The sequence below is a fragment of the Ptychodera flava genome, chromosome 13, assembly GCF_041260155.1.
Source record: "Ptychodera flava strain L36383 chromosome 13, AS_Pfla_20210202, whole genome shotgun sequence".
In the NCBI taxonomy this organism is placed as follows: domain Eukaryota; kingdom Metazoa; phylum Hemichordata; class Enteropneusta; family Ptychoderidae; genus Ptychodera; species Ptychodera flava.
The window spans coordinates 15,362,603-15,382,657 of record NC_091940.1 but is presented as its reverse complement, the minus strand read 5'-3'; the positions used below and the strand labels follow the sequence as shown (position 1 = coordinate 15,382,657).

The window sequence follows — 20,055 nt, the reverse complement described above, 5'->3', positions numbered from 1 at the left end:
AGTTTGGCATCTACTTGAATCTTTAGGGTGCCTAGAGATAAATATTGAAAAAACATTGATCATTTATTGCTTGGTGTGTTTTTCACAATAGGGCCTACAGAATGAATGAATGGAAGTAAGGTGACATTTTAGTATGATTAAGTGTAGCTGTAAATACCAGGTTGTGGTTTCGGGCCAGAGTTTGAAATTGATAACCCAGGTAAAAATCAGCAAGACTCAGATCTATAAATGACCCGACTTCAAACGTTGTCCCTCAGCTAGAAAATCATGTATTTACCTTGAGATTCATGATTCTCCTTTATCTAAATCTAAACCTTCAAGTCACGAGTTACCTGAGGGTCAAAGGTCAAGCGGACAAAAACAGGAAAACGTGAACTCTGATGTGAAATTTCAATAGAAATGCCTCGGGGGTGGGTGTGCTCTGGAATATCCACTTCTCAATAATTTTGGTAGCACGTCAAGCTCAAACAAACCATAATCGGGGACTGTTTCATTCAGCAGAGTTCAGCGAAGCATCTTGTTTGCATGAGAAAAAAATCGCCTTACAGCAGAGCTGCCGCAACCTGCTGTATATTGCTGCACAGTTCCTGCACAAAGCTGCCGCACAGTTACTGTTTTTATCATTTCTTGCGCCTGTGCGGCAGCAGCTAATTTGCATGCGAAAAAGTCGCCTTACAGTTGAGTTACAGTAATTGTCTGTTGCACTAGTGCCGCACCTGTGCAGGAACACTGTGCAGCAGCTAAAAATTTTCATAAGGGTAAATATGAAATTCTTGTTGTTCGTGTTGTAGAATGACTATCTTTGCAATATTTTTGTGTGTGTGAAAGGATATGATGGTGATACTTTGAATACAGTATTTTGAATGAGCTGTGAATGTATTCCACACTTTTTATGCACAACCAGATGTCCAGAACTGTTGTAAGAAAAATGTGATTGTGAAATATTAGTGCATGTTGCTTTCTAATACTGAATTCTCATAGAGAAAACAGAAAAGTATCAGAAACTTTTCATGCTTTTCATATGAACTGCAGATTTCATAATAATTAGTACACTTTGCAAAACAGACTTTCAATTTACAGACATCAAGATATTTCTGACATATATCTCTGATATTTAGGGGTTATTACACGAAGTTTGGGCGATACCGCGTCGTATTCGAGTGATGTGTCCGTATTTTGACGAGTTGCGCAGCAACGAGTCAAAATGCGGACACATCACGAGAATACGACGCGGTATCGCCCAAACTTCGTGTAATAACCCCTTTATCATACATGCATGCTTTGGTTATGATTTTTTTCCTACGGACGTTCCGAAATCAGCGACGAAATCCATTGAAATCGACCTTGCTTGCTCATCGCTGTACTGATAAAAAGTTGGTTGCTAAGGAGTGATGACAACCGTATCACTTCTTGATATTATTCCGCTGTTGGGCCATTCCACTTCAAAGGAGGGTTTGTGGCACACTTTTGAAGCGAACAATTTAAATATTAAGATGTCGACACAGGTTTTCACACTTTGAAGAAGACTTATTTTTAGCTTGAAATGGCGGTGGAAGTAAAAAATAGGCTGGAGTGTGTAAAATGAGTGTGTTTTCGTGTTTTGAAACATACACTCATCCCTTCGCGAAAGTTATGAGGCCGGCCAAAATCGGGTCAAAATACTCGCGCCGCGCCAAAGTTCGATTTCAAACTCGATCGAGCAGCTGATTATCATGATGCTAGCAGCTCTGCGACATCTATGAATGCACAGTGGATATAATAGCCGTACCAGTCAGTTTATCTCCAAGAATTATACATGTCCTCAGTCGTCAATTATGCCGAATTTACCATCTTAGAAAGGAATTTGTGAGCGGATTAGGGAAAACGTGAAGTGAGTACACTGTAAGCTGTAGCGTCGTAACTCGTTCGTGATTTTGTTGCTGTACGAATAAAACATTTCAAAGGTATTTTTATCGTCTGCTCGTATATTTTCCTTACTGGCTTGTTTAAATAGAACTAATTTCTTTAACGACAACGTAAACGAAAGTTTTGCTTTCCCTTGTATCTTACATTGTCTCCGAAACCCACACCGGTGCCACCGGCACAATCATAACCTGTGAATCTCACTGACAGACCGGTAAAAATCGGGAATATAATATATGCCCATCGTCTGTCGCGAGTATTTTCAGTGCGGTTGGATTTTTGTGGCTCATTTATGGCAGTAAACGATGTAATTCACCACTCAGACACTGAAACTCGTCAACGTGAAACTTTTCATATAGCGGTTCTGTCAACCGAGATCGTAATCTTCGGCAGAGCAGAGTAAACGACATGAAAATACCACCGTATGGAACTGGACGTAAACGATGACAGGTGTCGCCTGTCGGGTCGGCAAAACATACACATTTTCAATGCGTTCGTTGTATGTTTTTTTGTACAACTGTACTTGTACCTAAGTGCAATGCCCATGAATGACTGCACACAACAAAATTTGACCATAATCACATTCACAATGACGTTTCGGAGTGTCACAAGTCTATTCGCTCAGCATTTTTACATGTATATGTGAACACTCCAGCGAAGGTCACGCGTACGCGTAGCTGGAAGTAGTTCGGTTACAGTGAAAATATAATTCGTATTTTCACTAGTTAAAATACGGGTTCATACTAGTACCGTCTGAACAATAGGAGAATGGCAATACAGGCATAGCATGTATGATAAATTAAAATACAGCGCCCAAAGGGTGAGCAGAAAAATATTAAACATCCAGATATCTCTGATACATGTATGTATATATCTGACATATAAAAGTCATGCAGCTGAAGGGCATGCTGAAAAATATGTTTGATATTTTAAAGTAACTCTCCCAAAGGACACACAAAAAAATTGTAAACATACAGATATCTCTGATATATATATATGTCTTTAAAAAGTACTGACAAAAATCACAAATTTGGCAACTTACCAACAAATACATACCAAAAATTATGACTATTGTTGTACACTTTAACATCTCTGAATTTTCCTGCTTTTTAAGCATCTTTCGTTGAATTAAAAAAAGGAGAACACAAACAAGTATCGAAAATCCTGACTCATCGTCCTTCTCATTGCCTCAAATGAAAGATAAAAATGTGCCTTAAGACAGCATCATAACACCTTTTTGTGATTGTAGGAATGACCTCATTGATTTGAAGTTTGAAGACATCAAATGCATGCACGCATTGTAACAGGGACAATCCAGTTCAATTAAAATACAAAGCTGCAAGAACTCTGTAATTATTTCACAAGAAAACACTATCTTTTAATCAACGCCACTTCCAAAGAGCAACATACAATTCTCAAAGAAACATTCACAATCACAAAACCAAAGTAACTACTGATATAATAACACCCATTTGTCATAAATTTCTTTTCATCTTTTGGTAGTAACATTTCAACACTATGTCATAGTATCTCAAAGGAGTGCGTTTTGATCTTACATATTGTATTTTTCAAGGTTTAGATTGTATGAGGATTACAGGAGAGTTGCTATCTCTTGTTACCTACTGAAACTGAGATTTTGTGCACAGGTTTGCTGATCGTACACACCCTTCTGACCGAAGCAAAGGATTGAGGTTAACCCTTTGAGCGCCAAAGTCAATTTTTGTCATCTTTATAAATTATAGCTTAGTAAATTTTTTAAGATTTTTGCTAAAATTTTGATAAAAAACTGCAGGCAATAAAATATGATGTCCATTTGGTCCAAAATTATCAAAAAAATTGTAGAAAGATTCATAAAAATTGGTAAATGAGGCAGTAAAATTTTTGGTGGGAAAAATTACAGCACTCAAAGGGTTAATGCAAGATTCTGAAACTTGGGTCTTGAGTTCTATAACTTTGATTTTCTTTCAATGTCATCCAGTGCCGATGTCACAGGTGTAATTTGTCCGTAGGGCAAGTCAATATTACAGAAGAATCGAACTTTAAAGATGCTTTTTACTTCAGCTCTGTGAAGGCACGTTGAAGAGCATCTGCTTTCGAGCATAGTCTGGTCAATACTCTCAACATCCTTATCTCCAACGAAGTCTGGCTTCTCAGGATACAGGCTATCTCCTGTGAATGAAAGAATGAATGAATGAAAGATTACACTGTCATTTCAAGCATATTTTTTTATCTTAGTGTTTTTGCTAAGAGAAGTTGAAACATATGTTAATGATGTGGCAACTCTGGTGCTGTTTCTGCTGTCCTCTGATGCAATTGTATTGATTTTCCAAGGGGAACATGGTAAAATGACTGGGAAACTCTGGTAGTTTACTGGGCTACTGGCCTTAGTTAGAATGGGCCCCAGGGATAGATAATCAGACTCTCAAACTTTTATCATTTTTTTCTAATCTGTCACTTTTCACAGTGGGGCTCTCTTGCCGTAAGAAAAATTTCCACAATCTTAGTTTTTCAAAATCGAAAATTTTATTTTCCTTCCACACAATTTAGTAACACAAGGATGGCAGCCATCTTGAATTTAAAATCTTGGTAAATCATATGTAATTTGTTTCTTTGGTACTAAAATTTGTAGGGACCGCACCCCCCCCCCCCCCCCCCCCCCCCCCCCCTCCAACCCAATTTTTAGGTCCACTGTCAGAGACACAGAGCTTATCAAATAGGTTGATTTTCCGTCGTTTTCGTTGATTTTTGCCATTTTTGGTCAAAAAATGTGTATATCTAAAACTGCTCATCTGATAGCTTTGAAATTTGGTATATCGGTTCCTACAGATGAACTAAATGATATTTATTGAAATTATGATGAAATCTGCAATTTTGTATTTTTGGGGCAATTTTTTCCATTTTTGGTCAAAAAATGTATTTCTCCAAAACTACTTATCTGATAGCTTTGAAATTCGATATGCAGGTTCCTACAGATGAATGAAATGTGATACATTGAAATTATGATGAAATCTGCAATTTTGTATTTTTGGGGCCATTTTTGGCATTTTTGGTAAAAAAATTGTTTCTCAAAAACTGCAAGTTTGATATTTGGTAAAAATACGCCCTTTGATATTTGGTAAACTGGCTCCAAGGGATTACCGGTAGTTTAATATATGATATACTGAAATTATGATGAAATCTGCAATTTTTATATTTGGGGCAATTTTTGCCATTTTTGGTCAGAAAATTTCATTATCAAAAAATTACTCGTCAGATAGCTTTGGTTGACATGTTCTTAGGAATGATCCAATGTGATATATTCAAATTATGATGAAATCTTCAATTGTGTATTTTTGCAGCTATTTTAGCCACTTTTTTCTGGCCACTGAAATGAGCTATCAAAGATTTCTGCCTTCTACACCAATATGTGTCAAAAAAAGTTTTCCTCCACATATAAACACAGCGGAGCTATATCAGCCGTTAGGTCGCTTGCTATTCATTTTGAAAGAGTATGGTTGAAAGATTCCTCGAGGAAAGATTGAGCAGAAGTTTACCATAAGTCTTTCACTTTCGAGGTGCATACTACCATAACAAAAACACTGTAATTCAGTTTTTTAATTCTTTCATCACCAAAAATTTTATACACCCACAGTATTGTCAGTTGAATAGTTGGATTGATAACATGCGCATGCTCATTTTGAGCTGTGATTCACTGGAAAAAGTCACATGATGCGGAAAATAGATGTCTAGTGCCCTCTGATAACAGTCTGAGGGGGGTACTGTTTCAAAGTGTATTTCCCTAGGGAAATAGTTCATGTAAAAGTATCTAGCAGGTGACCATGAACAGAGAGTGGTCAGGCAGTTTTGAAACGATAGCAAGGGCAATATATGAATGATCAGCCGCAGACAAAATGAGTGATATTTTGCATTCAAATAGCACAGGTACTTGAAGAGCCCACTGTTAAGTTAAGGGTAGGAGGATCTTAAGTAGGGTACGTCAGGTAACTGGAAAAACATATTTTTAAAATTTGGCCTGATGTTAATTTTCAATATCTGCACAAAAGATTAAAACCAGGCATGTGATGATTAAGCAATAAAGCACACCCAGCGATGGTATACCACGAGATTTGACCAGTTCACGACAATTATGTACGAGTGATAGTAAGTACATATGAAGTGAACTTGTCAAAATCGAGTGGTATATCGTCGCTGGGTGTGATTTATTGCTATTATATCATAACAGTATATTGAAATTCTGGCATGGAACGTCAAAAACGGATTTTTGCTTAGGCGGAGATTGCTCGGGTGTGTGCCAGCCGTGGTATATTGTCAATATACCACGGTTCTTTTTGCATGTCGACCAATCAGATTGCTGTATTTGCGCGATCAATATACTGGTATGATATAATACATGATATTACGTGGTTTGAAACATCAGAACTTGTACACTGCTACATTCTGAAATTGTATTGATAGATGTTCAGGAAGCAGACATATAGACAACCCTTTATTATCATCTAACCTGGAAGGACTGATAGAACTCCATCTTTTGCATTAATTCTCACTGGCAACCATAGATCCAGACCTTTGTCTCCCCTAGCAACACTGTAACCATGGAGATCATCCAAACTCTTGAAGTTGCGAATCCTGGAGACTTCATACAACTGTGGTGGACCAAGGATGATCTTCTCTGACATGTGAGCTGCTAATGCTTCGGAAGGTGTCAACCACTGTGGGAGAAGTCAGAAAGTTTTGGAATTTCAAGACTGCGGAAACTGCATTAAAAAAAAAATCATTGCTAATATTGAACACTTTTGTAGACAAGAGAAGGAGACTGCAGTTGTAGACTAACATTAATGTTTTCAACATGTTATGCTTTAAGCTCTAATATACAGGCTGTGCCAATTTTTTACTCACGTGTTTACACACGTGAGCATATGTCGCAGCGATGTCTGTCTGTCTGTCTGTGTGTCTGTCTGTCAGACTGTCTGTTGGTCCCATATCTCAACCAGATATGAACTGAAAATGCTCACGTGTTTCATTATATATTGCAGTTATGTGTAAATTTGAACCTTTGCCACATGTTTGCAACTTCATTGAAAGTATTATGATCAACATAATGAACAATATTCACCACTGATTAATTCTAAAAGGTCATGAAGTATACAAATATGTAATTAGCTGAAATGAAAATATTAAAGTTCTTTGACTGCTGTCATTGTATCACCACTTTATATAGCAAGTGTAATTACCTTTGGCCAAGTCCTTAAAGCCATATATGCCGAACTGTGAAAGCTCATTAGATATGCAAATTATAAATTAGCTGATATGAAAATGTGAAATGACTTTCGATTATGTTTTAACCAGGTATAATTATCAATGTACATAGCATGTTTTGCCAACTTCGATCAAGTGAATCTCAGAGGAAAGATCATCTACCGGTATGGTGCGTAATCAAGGCCAATATTCGAACTCCCAATTTTCAACTATACAACTCAACATTCAACATTCAAACTCCCATTTTCAACTATACAACTCAACATTCAACATTCAAACTCCACATTTTCAACTATACAACTCAACATTCAACATTCGAACTCCCCAATTTTCAACTATACAACTCAACATTCAACATTCGAAATCCCATTTTCAACTATACAACTCCACATTTTCAACTATCGAAGTCATAGGTCCCCCTAGACCACTAGCCAGCGAACACAAATCCAAATGAGCATACATAGTCAAATACGACTTTAAAAAATCGTCGGTGTCATTTAAATGAAACTACTTATCATTTTGTTAGGGAGTCCCAAACACATGGTGACCTCGCAGTTAATTTTGAACATGGACGACACCAAGTTCGTTCGTGACCACGTCAGTGGTAGTTTGTCTAGGCTGCCACTTGACCTTGTTATGACCAGCCCGACAGACGGGGAGATGTGTCACGTAGGTGTGAGAGTCATGTTAGACTTTTGTCACAGTTAAGTGGCATTGGAATGTGTAGTGAGCGTATTGTCCAGCTAGTGCAAGCCGCTCAACGTCACGGTGTACTAAAGGGAAAGTTGCTTCACACATCAGCCATCTCGTCTTGTATGTGCTTTGGTGTGTTCAGTGTCTGAGTTGTGTTTTGGCTGTAACAGTGTGGAAATTAACAAGCGAGTTGTTATTTGGACCCTCTAGAACATCACATAGGAATAATTCTGAAACTCCGAAACGTCATGTGACGTATCTATGACGCGTTCTGACGTAGTATAGCCCAGAAGGAAAAACGTGGGTAACTACAATGTAGCAAGTCAGGGATGCCTAGGGAGAATACGAATCCCGGACTTAGAAAGTTGAAAAGTGGAGTTCGAAAGTTGAAAATATTGAGTTCGATAGTTGAAAATGTGGAGTTTGAATGTTGAATGTTGAGTTGTATAGTTGAAAATTGGGAGTTCGAATGTTGAATGTTGAGTTGTATAGTTGAAAATGTGGAGTTTGAATGTTGAATGTTGAGTTGTATAGTTGAAAATTGGGAGTTCGAATGTTGAATGTTGAGTTGTATAGTTGAAAATGTGGAGTTTGAATGTTGAATGTTGAGTTGTATAGTTGAAAATTGGGAGTTCGAATATTAAATGTTGAGTTGTATAGTTGAAAATGTGGAGTTTGAATGTTGAATGTTGAGTTGTATAGTTGAAAATTGGGAGTTCGAATATTGGCTTTGATTACGCGCCGTAGATCATCGAAAATGCAAATTAGGAATTGGCTGAAGAAAAATTGCTTAATGACTTTCAATAATGCTGTATCATAGTATCTTTAATGTGTATACCAAGTTTCATCAACTTTGGTCCAGTCAATTCAAATATATATCCCTAATTAGCAAAGTTCATTAAATATGTAAATAAGGAATTGGCTGAAGTAAAAATGCTTAACGATTTTTAATATTGTTGTATCATAGTGTCTTCAATATATGTAGCAAGTTTTGTCAACTTTGGTCAAGTCAATTCAGATATATATCCCTAATTAGGAAAGTTCATTAAATATGCAAATTAGGAATTGACTGAAGAGAAAAATGCTTAATGACTTTCAATATATTGTATTATAGTGCCTTTAATGTACATAGCAATTTTCATCAATTTTGATCAAGTCAATTCAGATATATCCCTAATTGTGAAAATGCAAATTAGGAATTGGCTGAAGTAAAAATGTCTTTTGACTTTCAATAATGTTATATCACAGTATCTTGATGTATATAGCAAGTTTTAATAACTAAAATAAAGTTAATTCAGATATATATCCCTAATTAGGAAAGTTCATTAAATATGCAAATTAGGAATTGGCTGAAGTAAAAATGCTTAATGACTTTCAAGAATGTTGTATCATAGTAGCTTCAATACATGTAGCAAGTTTCATCAACAATGGTCCAGTCAATCAAAATATATCCCTAATTAGCAAAGTTCATTAAATATGCAAATTGGGAATTGGATGAAGTTATAATGCTTAACGACTTTCAATAATGGTAAATCAGAGTATCTTCAATGTACATACAAAGTTTGGTCAATTTGATCCAGTCAAATCAGATATATCCCTGATTAGGAAAATTCATTAAATATGCAAATTAGCAACTATATTTCATGTCACCCCTTAATGCTTCCCACTGCTAATATATCTTGGTGTGATCAACATTTGTAGCAAATCTCATCAAATTGTGTGCAGTCGTTTTTAATGTATATCCGTTTTTTCTAAAATCATTAATTATGCAAATGAGCAAAAAGTATGCAAGCCACACCCACCAAAAACTAATCAGTTCTTGCCATTTGCAAACTCAATCTATGTACCAGATTTGATTCTGATCTGATCAGCCGTTTTTGAGATATCGGACCAACAGACAGACAGACAGACAGACAGACAGACAGACAGACAGACAGACAGACAGACATCGCTGCGACATATGCTCACGTGTGTAAACACGTGAGCAAAAAACGGCTCATCAGATCAGAATCAAATCTGGTACATAGATTCAGTCAGCAAATGGCAAGAACTGGTTAGTTTTTTTGCTCACGTGTGAACACGTGAGCATATGTCGCAGCGATGTCTGTCTGTCTGTCTGTCTGTGTGTCTGTCTGTCTGTCTGTTGGTCCATTTTCTCAAAAACGGCTGAACGTATTTCAGTCAAATTTGGTAGACATCTTCAGAATTCAAATGGCTAGAACTGAAAAGGTTTTGGTGGGCGTGGCTTGGATATTAATGAAGTTATGAAAGTTTTAATTTTTCTGTTACGCCGCGTATGACAAGTGAAAACAATCGACTGTTTGAGGGCGCTGTGAAATGTGCTTGTCCAGGTTGGCTACAGCTGGATAGCTCTGGTTTCAACCACGGTCCCTCCGTGTTTCAACCTCGTATTGAACATTAAAAATATGATATTTTATTACTCATTCAACTCACTATTCAAGATAAAATATCGTTTAGCAAATTAGCTTTATCCTTGGTAATTGATTGTTTCCCTCGCTGCTCGATCGCCAGAAATGAGTACATACGTTCTCTACCTAGCCTCATGGCATGGAAGTGCTGATGAATAATACCTTTGGGTCAAAGGTATTGAAGTGTCCAATCAGGTTCGTGCACAGAGTCCAAGGCCATGACCTACTTCATGTACTTCTGCACTGTTTTGATTTTGCTTCGCCAAGAAACGTGTTCGTCATTGTCCATAGAAGTATGTTTGCTCTCCTTTGAGGTTGTTTGTGAAACAAATTCCGGGATAGGCCTTGGAATGCATACGATCGGCATCGCGGCAGTGCATGTAGCTAGCCCTGTGAGTATGACGAGAGTGTCCGGCTTTGGCTACGCCGCCTCCCACCTCCGGTAGGCGGCGTAGCCAAAGCCGGACACTGTCGCCATACTCGTAGGGCTATGCATGTAGCGTACCATGCTTGTGTAACTGCCGAGCTCAACGTGCATTCACGGTTGATACTCGTGTACAATCATGATGTGTTCAATTCTGATGAAGATTCATAAGTCTTACTTTTGCAGTCTTTTTTCCGTACGATAATCCCGACAATACGTGTTACTGTTAGACGAGGTGGCCATTTTATGATAAGTTTCAATACTGCACAGCTACATAGCGTCACTATCGTGTGATCGAGGTACAGCGTTGTTGAACGGGATACAGAAACTCTGCAGAGGGAGAAACGATCGTTGACATGAACAGTCAATGTACTTCAGCACGTAGTCCGCAGATAGCGGATCGAGAAAATAAACGTGTCCCAGTAAATAACGGAATATTTATGTACATTAACTCGATATTAATCAAATTTCCAGCTCATCGCAAAAAATGTATTGCAAAGATTAATTTGTCACTGACAAATACTGCACTGTATGGAAAAAAACAGTCTGTAGAATAGTTCAACTTCAAGTGGTATTACCCGAGACAAACACTTGTGTTGTCAATTTTGATTTCATTTCATAAACTTCATACTTCATCGAGTATCGTGTATTTCAGCCTTTGTGAAGCCATTTTATTGATATTTTCAATTTTTGTCTTGGCTTTGTTGTGGAACATGTTGAATCGTCTCCGTGGACATGTAGGCAAAAGTGTGACGGGGTCGAAGTGACTTGGGTACCTGGGGCCGACCAAAACCAGTGTGAATTACTGGGGTCAAAGCGGACAGCGGCCGGGATGACGTGTTCCCCAAGCGAGCTACCTTCAGAAGTCTGTTTCATCGCAAAAAACGTCAACTTTTAAAACCCGTCATTTATTTACTGATGTTATTCTCAGCATCACAAACATATACGCCTCTGCTATGTATCACAGCAAATAGTTATATTTGAGCGCCCCGTAAATGGGATCCTCGTTTTTTTTGCGAACCCGGAAGTGTGTCTTGCTCAATGCATTTCCTACCCATAGCGAGGGAAACTGCCCGCGTTCCCATGCTCCCATGCACCCTTTTCAATGCCAGTGCAACGCCATCTGTGCAAAATTTGTGGTGGTATGCTCCCGTGTGATGGAAAACCTCTCTTATTCTAACAATGACGTAGTTGACTTTGGACTTCGATTTCGTAAATGTGATGTCCATGCAGTGAGTTTGGGTTGGCGCGCTTATAATGCAATCTTCGCCCGCCTGCGGTCCGATATCCCGCATTTATTAGCGATATTTATCTGTTTTGACTTGACCAAAGTTGGCAAAACTTGCTATGTACATTAAAGATACTATGATACAAGATTATTGAAAGTCATTTGACATTTTTTTCAGCCAATTCCCAATATGCATATTTAATGAACCTTCCAAATTAGGGATATATACTGGCATTTACTTGATAAAATTTGGCGAAACATGCTGTGTACATTGATCATTATACCAGGTTATAACAGTATTGAAAGTCATTTTGCATTTTCATGTCAGCTAATTCATAATTTGCATAAATAGCTAACAAGCTTTCACGGTTTGGCATATAGAGCTTGAAGGACTTGACCAAAGGTAATTACACATGCTATATTGTGATACAATGACAGTACTCAAAGAAATTAATTATTTTTATTTCAGCTAATTACATATTTGAATACTTAATGACCTTTAGAATTGATCTGTGGTGAAATTCATTGTGTTGATCATAACACTTTAAATGTAGCAAAGCATGTAGCAAAGGTTCAAACTTGCACATAAATGCAATATATAATGAAACACGTGAGCATTTTCAGTTCATATCTGGTTGGTGGGTGTAGCTTGCTTACTTTTTCTCATTTGCATAATAATGATTTTAGAAAAAACGGATGTACATTAAAACGACTACACAAAATTTGATGAAATTTGCTACAAATGTTGATCACACCAAAGATATATCAGCACTGGTAACCATAAAGGGTGACATGAAAGATAGTTGCTAATTTGCATATTTAATGAACTTTCCTTATTAGGGATATATGTCTGATTTGACTTGATCAAAATGACCAAACTTGGTACGTATATTAAAGATACTCTGATTTAACATTATTGAAAGTCATTAAGCATTTTAACTGCAGCCGATTCCTAATTTGCATATTTAATGAACTTTGCTAATAGTAGGTATATATTTGAATTGACTGGACCAAAGATGATGAAACTTGCTTCATGTGTTGAAGCTACTTTGGTACAACATTTTTGAAAGTCATTAAACATTTTTACTTCAGCCAATTCCGAATTTGCATATTTAATAAACTTTCCAAATTAGGGATATATATCTGATTTAACTTGATTGTAGTTGTTGAAACTTGCTATATACATCAAGAATACTGTGATATAACATTATTGAAAATCAAAAGACATTTTTACTTCAGCCAATTCCTAATTTGCATATTAAATGAATTTTCATAATTAGGAATATTTATCTGAATTGACTTGATCAAAATTGATGAAATTTACTATGTACATTAAAGACGCTATAATACAATATTATTGAAAGCCATTAAGCATTTTCTCTTCAGGTAATTCCTAATTTGAATATTTAATAAACTTTCCTAATTAGAGATATATATCTGAATCAACTTGACCAAAGTTGACAAAACTTGCTGCATATATTGCAGATACCATGATACAACATTATTGATAATCATTAAGCATTTTTACTAAAGCCAATTCCTAATTTACATATTTCATGAACTTTGCTTATTAGGGATATATACTTGGATTTACTTGATCAAAGTTGGCAAAACATGCCATGTACATTGATGACTATACCAGGCTAAAACAATATGAAAAGTCATTTCACATTTTCATGTCAGCTAATTTATAATTTGCATGTCTAATGAGCTTTAACAGCTTGCCATATATGGCTTGAAGGACTTGGCCAATGGTAATTACACTTGCTATATAAAGTGGTGATACAATGACAGCAGTAAAAGAACTTTAATATTTTTATTTCAGCTAATTACATATTTGTGTACTTCATGACCTAATCAGCGGTGATTATTGTTCATTGTGTTGATCATAATACTTTCAATAAAGTTGCAAACATGTGGCAAAGGTAAAAATTTACACATACTGCAATATATAATGAAACACAGCATTTTCAGTTCATATCTGGTGCATTTTACGAGTAGCATGCCATCATGGAGGTAGTGGTCAAATTTGTATTCACTCCGCCTGAAATCATGAGAAAACAGAGCTGAAGGTGATTTTATAAGGTTTGGTCTCCAATTAAATAAATTCCATGATTGGCCTGTGTGCCAACGGCACACTTAGAGGGCCAATGTCATTACTCTGTAATTCTGTGTGTGCATAGGCTGTAGAGGCCTTCCCCATCCCAAAACTGTCTATGGTGTGTGTCAGTCTATCTGTCTGCCCATCCATCCGTCTGTCTGTCTGCAGACATAGATTTTAGCTTGAAAGTCAGTAGATTAGCTAGCTGCAGTACAGTCTATCTGTCTGCCCATCCATCCGTCTGTCTGTCTGCAGACATAGAGCTACTGTCTGCAGATCTATAGATTAGCCTGCAAGTGTATGACATTTCTAGCGTCCCCATACACACAGAACAACTTGTAAATAGGTTAGTTTAACCTTTGAACAGTGAATCATGTTACCCCATTGTTTGCATGCAGCCATCTTTGAGCACAAGATGAATGTACCTGCACTTTGACACAAAGGGGACGGCAAAATTGCCCAGCTCCTACGGCAGATACAGTTCCATCATGTTGACCTTTGCTTCAATAGTATCAATAATTCAATTAATTACAACAAAAATTTAACTTTGCTGAAAAACTGAAGTAATGAGAAAAAGATATGCAGACCTTAACAACGAGGAAATAATGTCAATGTTATGGGAATATCTTTTGGTCAGCTGTATGGAAGGAAAATACGTATGGTCAAACAACTGAGACAATTGATTTAATTATTGATATCATTGAAACGAAAAGATATAATAAGAAAATGACACTATAATAAATTCATAAAAGATTCTAATGTTAATGTCTTGGTCATATTCCTGACAAAACGGATTGTACAAATGTGCAGACAAACATCATTAAAAATTAATTTAAACAATGAAGCAGAGAAAGTTACTGTGATTTCATCTCAACCAGGCCAATGCCAATGGACTTACTTTCAAGTTGACAACTTCTTGATCATCCACAGCAGCCGATGGGATGTCATCCACACAGCAAACATAAAAAACAGTGTCGTACCGCCTTGGCTTAACGTCAGAGGGTGTCAGCCAATCCGACCATTCCGTCAGAGCCCAGATGTTAGGCACACAATTCAGCTGCCGACACAACTCTATAAATTCCGAAGCGTTGTCATGGACACGTCGCCGCCAATCCTCGAGTTCACGCTTGCAAATTTTCGATAAAATTTTGTCAGTGGTTGAGGTTGACAGCTTCAGAATATCCTTGTCGCCTTCATCGGCTACTGTGGAAGGGTCGGTGACTAGAAGAATACCACTTTCTTCAAAAGTTTCACGTATTGCACATATACGGAATGCAACCTCGTTAGGAATTTCTGAAGCCCCCCTCGTCTTCGAGAACATCGGCGGTCTGGGCCCTCTGATGTCCGTGAATCTGGTCAGTGTCCTGTTACTTTTCTCAAAAAGTTCAGCCCACTGGCTGGCAAAGTCCGCTTCAGTTTCAATAACACCGCCGGGGAAGACGTAGTTGTCCGGCATGAACTTGCTTCGCTGGTGTCGCTGGAGCATGAGAAGCTGGTAGTCACAGGATCCTAGCTGAGGTTTGCGCATTCTTGCAGCCAGTACCAGGGTTGCCGCTTCTCGCCACCGTTTCAAAAGAGTCGCCATTGACGGGACAAAAACATTAAAATTTAAATGCTGGAGGATATGAACAGGAATATCATGCCGTCATGTTGATTCGATGTGAATACCATACACGTAGTGACAAGAGCTTACACCAGTCAATAGCATGGATTACTGCACTGGCATATAAAGCTGTTCACAGCCAGGTGACCTTTGGCATTATGTCTATTTTCGTAATTCATGCCGTACCGTAGGCTACCTTACGTGACCTCACGACCTCACAAAGGAAAGAAATTTGCGTCTCCAATCGCAAGAGGGCGCCTTCTAGACTGACACTGACCGGGCATCGACCACAGGCGCTCCTTAGCTGGGTAGTCTGCTCGATTTTCGGATCGATCTATTGATCCCGTAGTCGATATGCCCGCCACTGCAACCTAAGTACTCACAAGATGTGCAACACAATCACTAAAAAAATAGTGTCGATGACACTGTCCTCCCATTTTGCAGCAATACTAACTACCAGTACACACATGACATTGCATTCTTACAGGTTTATTACTAAGAAAATTCCATTGCAAGTCCAAATTAATCTTATACCCAAGCAATATGAAATGCTCCATCTCATAATGACTTTGACTCATCTGACAGAAAACAACCCTAGGATCAAGACTATCATGTTTTACAGCAATCCAACAAATACTTTAAGAAAAAATGATTTTTTGACAAAAAATGGGAAAAATTGCCGCAAAAATACAAATATGAAAATTTCACCACAATTTGAACAAATCTGACAAAGGCCAACCCTAGGATCATACACACAAGTTTTCAAGGCAAGAGGATGAGCACTTTCAGAAAAGAAGATTTTTGGACAAAAAAAAACCGGGAAAATCGCCCAAAAAATGCAACTTTCAAAATTTCACCACAATTTGGAGAAATGTAACTTAAGTCACTATAAAAAGCTGCTACCAAGTTTCAACCAAATCTGGCCAGTGGTTACAGGGTTTAGCAATTTGCAGGATTTTTCCTTTTTTTGCCCTCATTTGCATCTTTTTGAATTTGACATGTTCATTTCAACAAATTCACATCTCCACCCCTGGGTGCACTGTCCACCAAATTCTAAGATGGTAGGTGCTGGGGTTTAGGTTTTAATGTGGACGGACATACCTCTGCACATACTAACTAACATACATACAGACATACAGACAGACAGACAGACATGCATACATTTATTTTCACAGCTTTTACCCTCCAACAGCCGACCAACTTGTCAATATCAGCTTGTTCAACTTGATACTTAGTAACTGCTTATAATAATATAAACGAGAGTTAATTACATTCTAATTAAAGTAAACAAGACTTGCTTAGCAAGATTACGCCATAAAAAAACAGCATATCTGTCAGGTTATAAAGAATCTTCAACTGGTTATCTTTATCAGTATTTTCATCCTATTAACTATAAGCACATTTTAACTTTAAAATTAACATTGCAAGTAAGTTCTGTTGAATAAGTTGAGCCTGTAGGTACTCAGAGAAAGCACACTTAAGAGACAAATGTTTGCAACTTAAGAAGTTCAAGGTCATCAAAAGCATTATAAGGAATCATGTACCACTTTCATTGCACTGTTTACACAGATTGCATAATTGCTACAAATAGCACATGAGGAGTCTTACAGCCCAGCTTTACCATAAAAACCCTATCACTTTGACCACTCTTTTAATTGACCACTCTATTTTTTCCTCAAAAAGTAACTTTATTTTATCCTTACCAAGTCAACCATAAATGGAAATTGGAACTTTCTCTATCTCTATTTATTTGACCAACCTATCATGACAAACTATTATGAGCAATTTCTTTTAGATAACATGCAGAGCACAATATATGACGGTTCAGAATATGTCAAAGTTGGGATTCAGGTAAGTTGCCTTTACATATTTTAATCCTCCAAGATGGTAAGCATTTCACTATGAACTGTCAAAAGAGTTGAATTTTCTAATAATTCTACACTAAAATTATTTTGGCTTTGTTGATTTCCTAATCAATTTGATTACTTAAAATCATATTAATTATTTTTTCTGGGTGAATTGATAGGGTTAATACACTACAAGAGTTACATACAATGCAAGTCAAATTCAGTTAAACATCAATAACCATCTAACATTGCATCATTCCTATAAATAGCACCTCAGCCTGGAACAGCACAATCATAATCTGCTCATTCACACAGGCAGTACTTGACTTTGAGTGAATGACCTACTACATTTCACCTATTGTACCAAATTTGAAAGCATGACAAAAAGTACCACAAAATTTGCAAATTTCAGGATGAGTTCACAGAGTCATCTTCAGGTCACTCCTAGGAACCTACACATCCAATTAGAAAGTAATGGCATACACAGTTTCAACGAAGATTTTTTTAATACAAATATGCAAATTTTGCCATAATTTTGATGAATTCTACTTTGAGTTATCACAAGGCACCTGCACGCCAACTTTTAAAGCGAACAGACCATTGCTTTCAGAGGAAACAATTTTTTACTGAAATAGCAAAAAAATAGAGAAAAAAATTCATTTAAAATAGAAAGCAGCCAATATTGACACACAATCTATATGTTTGAATGAGTAGGGTCCAAGGTACCTAAAAACCAAATATGACAATGATCAGAACAGTAGTTCCTGAGTTACTGATTTTAGACCATTTTCGCCCTTGTTTCTACCTCATTTGCATATACATGAGACTAAAAAGTTCATTTTAACAACGGCACATCTACATCATATATGGCATCACTACACCAAAAATCAGCTTTATACGTGCAGCAGTTTCAGAGTTTTTGCGTTGGACGGACAGACATCCATACATACATACATATATACATACATACAGACAGACAGACATCTCACATACAGACTTTTTTCAACCATATAACCTCCTAATTGCCATATATGTATGGCAAATGGGAGGTAAAAATCACACCACCCAATTTGTCAACTGGCCGTGCGCTCGCACAAAACATTCAGAACTACATTCCCATATACCTAGTTGGATCACAAATTTAACCATCTCCTCGAAAATCACGCCGATGAACGTGTTACTCGCATCATCTTGAAGAAATTGGCCATGTTTTGAGACCGAGCGCAGTGAAATGTGGCCTGCAGAACGATTCTACCATATGGTGTAATTTATTCCACTCCTGATTGGCTAATCAACGGCCCAAACAAAGGTCATGGCAAGACGTCACTGGTGTAGTATAGTTGAACCAATCAGCAGTGGAAAAAATACCGCAATTATACAGTGTCGCTCAAATTTGATCAGAATTGGTACATACCAGTATGGGTACCAAAGATCAACAATAAATGTTGTTCCTATCTGTTCAGTGCAGGAAAATTCTACGTTGATGTTATGACAATGATTTCTGCACAGTACAACCAGAAAACAACAAGAAATATTTAAACCAGAAAAACAAGAATGACAAAAGTAATTAAGGTCTGAAACTTTAGGTACTGGAGGTCAACTTTAGCAACATGCATAGCAGAAAGGCAACTAGCCCCCTTACTGCCTTCGTTTGACCATAGACGGTCTTCCTCCCCTCTACTGACGGTCTTCCTCCCCTCTACTGTCCATGGTTTGAGCAGGTCTGTTAATGTGTAACAGTTCAATGACAATGACAAGAAATGACTCAAGTCAGTGGAGTAAGCCTGTTTCAAGCCTGTTTAAGAATTTCGCTTTTTCTTACCTCATTTGCACATTTTTGACACTGATGTGTTCATTTGAACAAATTCACATCTCAACCCCTACATCTACCTGTACACCAAATACTGAGACGGTAGCTTTGGCGGTATGGGAGCCTTGTGTGTGACGGACATACATCCGCACATACCCCACAAATATACAGACATTTAGACTCATCATATACGCTCTTTTTGGTATTTATATATAAAACCAAATATGTGCTAAAAATGACGTCATATGGTAGAATCGTTCTGCAGGCCACTTTCACTGCTCTTGGTCTCAAAAAACGACCGATTTCTTCAAAATGATGCGAGTAACACGTTCATTGGTGTGATTTTCGAGGAGAAGGTTAAATTTGTGATCCAACTAGGTATATGGGAGTGTAGTTCTGAATGCTTTGTGCGAGTGCACGGCCAGTAGACAAATCTGGTGGTGTGATTTTTTAGTGATTGTGTTACACACCTTGTGAGTATTTATGTTGCAGTGGCGGGCATATCGACTACGGGATCAATAGATCGATCCGAAAATCGATCTACTTTGCAGACTACCCAGCTAAGGAGCGTGGTTATTTAGGTTGCAGTGGCGGGCATATCAACCACGGGATCAATAGATCAATCGGAAAATCGATCTACTGACTACCCAGCTAAGGAGCGCCTGTGGCATCGACGGGCACTGGCAACCCACCCCCACAGGGCTACAAGGCGTAATTATTCATATCAACAGTGAGAACATTAATAAATTTATGATTATCAAT

The 20,055-nt window shown here is 37.6% G+C and overlaps 1 protein-coding gene across 1 annotated transcript; it reads right to left on the bottom strand.

Moving 5' to 3' along the window:
• Positions 1-525: 525 nt before the first annotated feature.
• LOC139147555 (acyl-coenzyme A diphosphatase NUDT19-like) lies at positions 526-15,854 on the bottom strand. Its single transcript, XM_070718682.1, has 3 exons — positions 14,932-15,854; positions 6,404-6,611; positions 526-4,071 (listed from the first exon to the last, which is right to left on the bottom strand). Exons 1-3 carry the CDS (start codon positions 15,616-15,618, stop codon positions 3,848-3,850), a joined length of 1,119 nt encoding a protein of 372 aa, XP_070574783.1. The 5' UTR covers positions 15,619-15,854; the 3' UTR covers positions 526-3,847.
• Positions 15,855-20,055: the final 4,201 nt, after the last annotated feature.

Bases quoted from the DNA above. Each gene is read 5' to 3' on its own strand.
- LOC139147555 (XM_070718682.1), bottom strand. From the start codon at position 15,618: ATGGCGACTCTTTTGAAACGGTGGCGAGAAGCGGCAACCCTGGTACTG. The intron at 6,612-14,931 runs GTAAGTCCATTG...CTTCTCCCACAG, and splicing joins AAGAAGTTGTCAACTTGAAA to TGGTTGACACCTTCCGAAGC. The intron at 4,072-6,403 runs GTTAGATGATAA...TTTCATTCACAG, and splicing joins AGTTCTATCAGTCCTTCCAG to GAGATAGCCTGTATCCTGAG.